The sequence below is a fragment of the Zalophus californianus genome, chromosome 5, assembly GCF_009762305.2.
Source record: "Zalophus californianus isolate mZalCal1 chromosome 5, mZalCal1.pri.v2, whole genome shotgun sequence".
Classification (NCBI taxonomy): domain Eukaryota; kingdom Metazoa; phylum Chordata; class Mammalia; order Carnivora; family Otariidae; genus Zalophus; species Zalophus californianus.
Genome location: NC_045599.1, coordinates 142,422,928 through 142,428,927, shown reverse-complemented (window position 1 = coordinate 142,428,927; position 6,000 = coordinate 142,422,928). Strand labels below are relative to the sequence as shown.

General features: G+C 55.9%; 1 protein-coding gene across 1 annotated transcript in view; it reads right to left on the bottom strand.

Moving 5' to 3' along the window:
- Nucleotides 1-277: 277 nt before the first annotated feature.
- The window catches only part of ANKH (ANKH inorganic pyrophosphate transport regulator), a 130,188-nt gene continuing 124,465 nt past the window's right edge, over nucleotides 278-6,000 (bottom strand). The window contains exons 10-12 of the mRNA XM_027606340.2: nucleotides 4,675-4,798; nucleotides 3,976-4,075; nucleotides 278-2,338 (exon numbers count right to left, since the gene is read on the bottom strand). Coding sequence (XP_027462141.1) covers nucleotides 2,225-2,338; nucleotides 3,976-4,075; nucleotides 4,675-4,798 — 338 coding nt within the window. The 3' untranslated portion in view covers nucleotides 278-2,224. The remainder of the gene's footprint in view (nucleotides 2,339-3,975; nucleotides 4,076-4,674; nucleotides 4,799-6,000) is intronic.

Here is a 6,000-nt window from a genome sequence, read left to right as displayed (position 1 = left end):
GGAACCGTGTGAGGTATGGCGTGCTTCGAGGCAGAAGGTTTTGGACACGTCCTGCACAGCCTCTGTCATCGGGGTCTTCCCGTGTTCTCTGAGACGGTTGCCACATATTTATGACCCGGGATGTTCATGATCGACGGTGTCTCTGAGGTTCTAATGACACATTCTAGTTGTGTAATGAAGGCTCTCTAGCTGATCCTTCCCCGACTTTGGGAGGAAGAGGTGGCTTATTCAATTTGATCTTTAAGTTCCAGCCGCACAAGCATGAGATAGTCACACATGTTAAAAAATACTGCTGTTTAATTTTCTAGTCATGTACTTTTAAAAAGCTGATACAATTAGACGTTTTTTTTCCCCATCTTCTCAGATCTGCCCCTGAAACCACCCGAGAGCTACACATCTTAATTTCTAGCACTCATCTATACGGAGGAAAAGTCTCTCAGAGGAAGCCCATGAAAATTTGTCCCCACGGTGGACACACCCAAGGTCACTTGATGTCCAGAAATATGAATGCAGCCCTGTGATGTTCGTGGCTGACTTTATGCCCTTACATTCTTTTTTTTGAAACAAGGAACAATATGATTACACAGCACTGAAAATAATAAACACAAAAGGCTTGCCTTTTTCGCCCCTTCCAGTGTGTATTTCCATTCTCACTGTTGTCTATGTTAGCTGACCCCATTTATACCCCTGTTACCCATAATGAAAAATAGTTCTCTCCTCATTTATTGATCCTTACATTTATATACAAATGACAGACTCTGTAGAACTGCTGTAAATAAGATACAATGTTCATCGATACAATACGTTTCAACTGCAGGTCTGTAGAGCACAGGCGTAATCACCGTATTGTATTAGAGACATTTTATTGAAAATGCGAAAATAGGAAATGTATTATAGCCTAAAATAAATTACATAACATATACAGTATATATTTATATCTTTAAAATATTTTTGTGTTTAGGTTCTTTCCGTCTAGGAATTTTGACTAAATCAAGAATTTAGTGAACTGTGTCCATAATTTTTTAAAGAAAAAACCCGCTTTCCAAAACTTAGAAAAATATACTGCACTAAATGGATTTCAAATGTGTCATTTCAGGGAATATCACATAGTGACTTTGCTATCGCTTAGAAAATGTCTTGCTTTCTCGTGTGGCGTGAATTACCTGCACCGCATGGTTATGAGTACGAGTAGCGGAACCAGGTAACGAATCTACTTCAAAAGTTACGATACAGCAACCTGGCATTAGAATGCTAGATTATGACTTAAAGCTTCCATTCACTTTAAAGAAAACCAAGAAAAAACTCCGTTTCGCTTGCTCGAGCGCCATCTTCAGGAAAGGTGAGTGACAAACAAGCCTTCGGGGAAAGTCATGCCTGAGGATGCTGACGTTTGGAGATGCGCCTTTGTGACAACTTAAAAAACTTAGCTCATGTATGTACACGGCGGGGCCTGAAAAGTGGGAGCTCGCTCAAACCTAGGAAAATGCAGGTGAAATGCTATCGTTCTGTCCGCCACGCCCCCAGCGTCTCGAACCTTCCCCTTGGGAGGTCAGGCTCACGCGCCCGTCCATCTGTCCGCCCGTCCGTGCAGCGCGTTCACAAAGGCACTGGTCAGTGTGAGCGGCCAGGCCAGGCTGCCATCTGTCGCGGACGCTCTGCACGGCGGGGTGGGGGGTGGGGTGGCTGGGTGTTGGTGGCCGCAGGCTGTGCAGGGTGGAAGGCCCCCGGGGCTGCGTCTCTCTCGGCACAGCCGTGCCCCTGGGAAGCCAGCCACATACAGCCGAGCTGTAACCTGTGGATTGGGAAGAGCGATGCGGAGGGACAGGGTCCAGTCGGGCCTGCTGGGCGGGGGCGGCCGAGGGCGCTGATGGCCCAGCCGCAGTCCTTTGGTTCTGAGTGGAGATTGTCCGAGGGAGGAGGAGGAGGGGGCAGGCTGTTCTAGAGGCAGCTGCGTCTTCGGGATTTCGGGGCAAGTGGGGGCGTGAACTCATTGTTCTGTGTGTCCAAAGCGATGGCAGGGACCACCGTTCGGGTCCCCACAGCTGAGGGAGCATACCCAGTATGCTGCAGAGTCTACACGAAACCTTTAGCAAGGCCTCTTCCGTGACCCAAACCCAAACCCAAACCCAAACCCAAACCCCGGAGCAGAAGAAAGAAAGCACGAGGGAGAGGAGATGTCGCTGCCCTGCCACCTGGCCGCCCTGCCGTCCCCGCGTCCGGCGCCTTAGTCATTCTCCTCTCGCATTTCCACCACGTCTGTCGCCTCCTCCGCCGGCGGAATGTCCGTCATGGCCGAGTCCTCCCCCTCGGCCGCGGTCTCGGTCTCCATCTTCTTTTTCTAGACCCAAGAAGACTCATGAGTGTGGGGCTGTGATGGGGATGCGTCACCGCAGAGCCACGAGCAGGGAGAGGCCGCAGGGTCTCAGGGGGCCCCTCGCTGCAGACCTGGGTCCTGTTTCTGGTTCAGGTGACCTCCCCGTGGCTGCATCTGGACTCAGTATCTTCCTCTCAGTCCGGTTACTTACTCGGGGGGCCGGCACTGTGCTAGGCCCTTTGGGGGATCCTGACTGCCCCATCCCCCTGCCCTGTGGCCCCCCGCCCCCCCCCCACATGCAGACTGTTGTGCTCCTCCCCTCCAGGCCACCCCAGGTCTGTGTCTCTCTCCCACCCTGCTGGTCGCCTGTCCCGATTTCCGGTGACCGCACTGCCACGTTGGCCGCCTTGCAGGAAATGCCTCTCCGGGCCCTGACCTCTTCTGCTTGGGGATCAGGTTCTCCAGCGCCGCCCCACCAGCCCTGCCATTCTCGGCTCCCTGGAGACCCTGTCATTACCAACACCCTTGGCATCACTGACAGGCCAGCTTCAAGGACACGGTCCTCCACCTCCCGCCATGGTCTGCCTCTCCTTCCAGGCCCCTGCCCCACAACCCATGGGCCTTCCTGCCTCCTCTCCCTGCTCATCAGCTTAAATGAAATGCTCAATAGTTATCATCGCTCTGTGCCCTGCTCCTCTTTTCTTTAATCTCGTTTGTAGGTAAAACCCTCACCTTGGTTGGGTTCAAGCCTCTGCCAGTTTCAGCCCTCGCCACCCAGCTGCTGTGGCTAGGGGATCACACTGGGGAGCCCCGGACAGCCATCCTGGGGCCCCTTCCCTTCTCTACCCCCATCCACTCCCTGGCTAATCCTGTCCCTCCTGCTAAGTAGTCATAATCTTAGGACTATACCCCCAAACAATTAGGTAACCCTGCAGGATAAATGAATTATGTGCTGACGGTGAGTGCATAGTGTGTGTGTGTGTGTGTGTGTGTGTGTGTGTGTGTGTGCGCGCGCGCGCGCGCGCACATGTGCGTGGTGGGCAGTCGAGAAGACTTCCTGGAGGGGCATGGGATCTGAGGTTGAAGAGCGGAAGGGCTTTGCAGAGGCAGAGTGGGGAGCGGGCATCTTGATCACCCAACATTTTTTAGACTGGTCCTTCCTCAGCGATAAAGTCTGAGTTTATAACGACTTAAAGAACGGATTGGTTTCAGCATTTTCTTGCATAGTCAAAGCATTATTTAGTTTCTACAATTTGTATTCTCCTAAGGCAACACTAGGTTGCCTTTCAGTCATGTCTTTCAGTCATCCTTTCAGTCATGTCTCCTGAGCAATCTGGCTGCCCTTTGAGATAAGGCGGGTGTCAGGAATAATCCACATAATGGGTATAAGGAGTAACCTACAGAACAACATACTAAGGTGTCCCCTTGTTAGTGAACCTGACCTAGGGCTGAGCAACTCTGGCCACGAGGGTCACTCACACGCAGGAGGGGCCCCGGAGTTCTGGTGAGTAGTGTGAATCCAGCTGAGCTGGGGCATGAACGGGAGGTGCCCCCGCCCCGGCCACCTCTCGCTGTGGGTCCACAGGGAGCCGCTCAGGACTCCCTGCACCTGGGGAGGCTTCACAGCCTGGGCAGGGGCGCGGGTCTGCGGCCAGGCTCACCTGTTTCCGATAGACGTAGCACGCGGCTATGGCGACCATGGTGGATTCTCCCACAAACCCTGCCAGAAGGGAGCCCACGCCCAGGGTGGCTCCATGTACCCTGGGATGAGAACACAAGGGCCATTTGTCTGTTAAAGCCGTGCTGAGGCACAGGGAGAGCGGAAACCCAGTGGAAGGCCGGGAACGGTGCAGACAGGAGAGGAACCAATTGCCCCCCGAGTTCTGCTGGAAGGGCTGCACCTGATACGTGGCCCCCCTGTGTGGGGAGGGGACCTGGAGCTCTGAGGTGAGCTGTCCCCCACTCCCCTTCCTGGTCTTGGCTTCACGCTGCTGGCGGGGCCGTGGGCCACGGCCCCCTCACTCTTGAGCCCACAGCCCTTCCTGCGCTCGTCTCTGTACAGAGATGGGAGCTCTGAGGGGGTCACGATGCCCTTCCTCCCTGTGTTTTCCCCCTTCCCGAGCCTGCCGCCCGTAGCAGGTGCTCAGTGAACAGCATGTATGGGCCTGATCCTAAAAGTTCTCTTCTAGAATGTTGCTGAGCTGCCTTCTACCTACTGCCTGGACAGAGAAAGAAGGTATCACTCTGCATTTCCAATCCTAGATATGCTTGGGGATGCCACATGAACATACAGATGTACTTAAGTGGCAGAAGGACCCACAGCCCCCAATCCCTCCCCTCCCCGCCCCCCGACAGCATACCCCAGGTAGGGCAGGACCACGAGGCTGGTGATGAGGACGATGATCCGCAGCACGGAGCTGGGGGCCAGGACGAAGGTCTTCTTCAGCGTCATCAGCCACCCGGTGAGATGGGCCCTCACAGTGACTGAGGGGACAGCAAAGGACTGGTCAGCGACACCCTGCTTCTCCCAGTCCTCAGCCTCTGCCCCATGCCTTGCCAGCACACCTGAAGTCATGGGGTGGCTGGGTGAGGACCCAGGCCTTGCTGCTGTGGCCCCGGGCTGGCCGCCCCATCTTCCTGCCGGGCCTCCTGAGCCTGCTTCTGGGCCTGCCATAGCCCCGTCCCTACCCGGGCTCCCTCCTCACTGCAGCCCTTAGCGCCCAGACAGAGGGCTGCAGGCAGCTGCCTGTCCCTGCTGTGACTGCCCTCGGTCTTTGGCTGGCCCGGCCTGCCCCCCACCAGCCTGCCCGCCAGCCCGGCCTCAAGCTCTGATCTCTGCTCTCTAGAAGAGAGGACACAGAAAAGCCACACCTTGCCGGCGATCCAGTTTGTGCAAGAGGAGGGAAGCTCAGAAGGCCCGTCTTCCTGGGGGTGGGGGTGGCGGGGGGAGGAGCGTGGAGACCGGAGCGGGGAGAGGGAAAGATGGGGCTTCCCTCGTTCCTTCCCAGCCATCCCAGACTGCTGGCACCCTGGTCATCTCCTCTCCTTCCCTAACAGACCCCCTCGTCTCGGTCGGTCACTATTCACAAGGACCTCGCAGTGCATTCCGGTATTGGCTCCGCATCCACCCTGCTGCAGCGCGGGGCAGGGCAGGGTGCCCGGCCGGGGCACAAACGAGGGCTCTAGGCACAGACAGCGTGGGGGGCCGCGGACACCCCGGTCAGGAGGAAGTGCCTGGATGTTAACATTTGATCTGTAACTGCAAGGGGCTGTTGGAAGCTATGGCCTAGTCCTCCCAGGGTGGGCAGCGCCAGGCAGAGAGACTCCTGGGGTAAAAACTCATGTCCACGGCACATTCGGAGGAAGACGCTCCTGTCTCCCTCGTCTCATGGGGGGCCCTGCCTGCCTGGGGTGGAGGCCTTGTATTTATGAGGCACACACGCATTTGGGTTTGCCTGAGGCAGAGGGTAAAGGGCGCCCACTGGAACGCTCACCCGCTTGGCCTGAACCCCGCAGGTTGCAAAGACAGATGGGGCCTGATGGCTGTCCCGAAGCCTTAGTGTGACCGACACAGAAGTGAGTCGAGAGATTAAAAACCAGTCCAGTCCCAGCAGGATTTGTCCGGGACCCCCAGCTCCTCCGCCAGTTGAATCTGGGGAAGGAGCGGCAGGTCCTTAGTCTCCAGC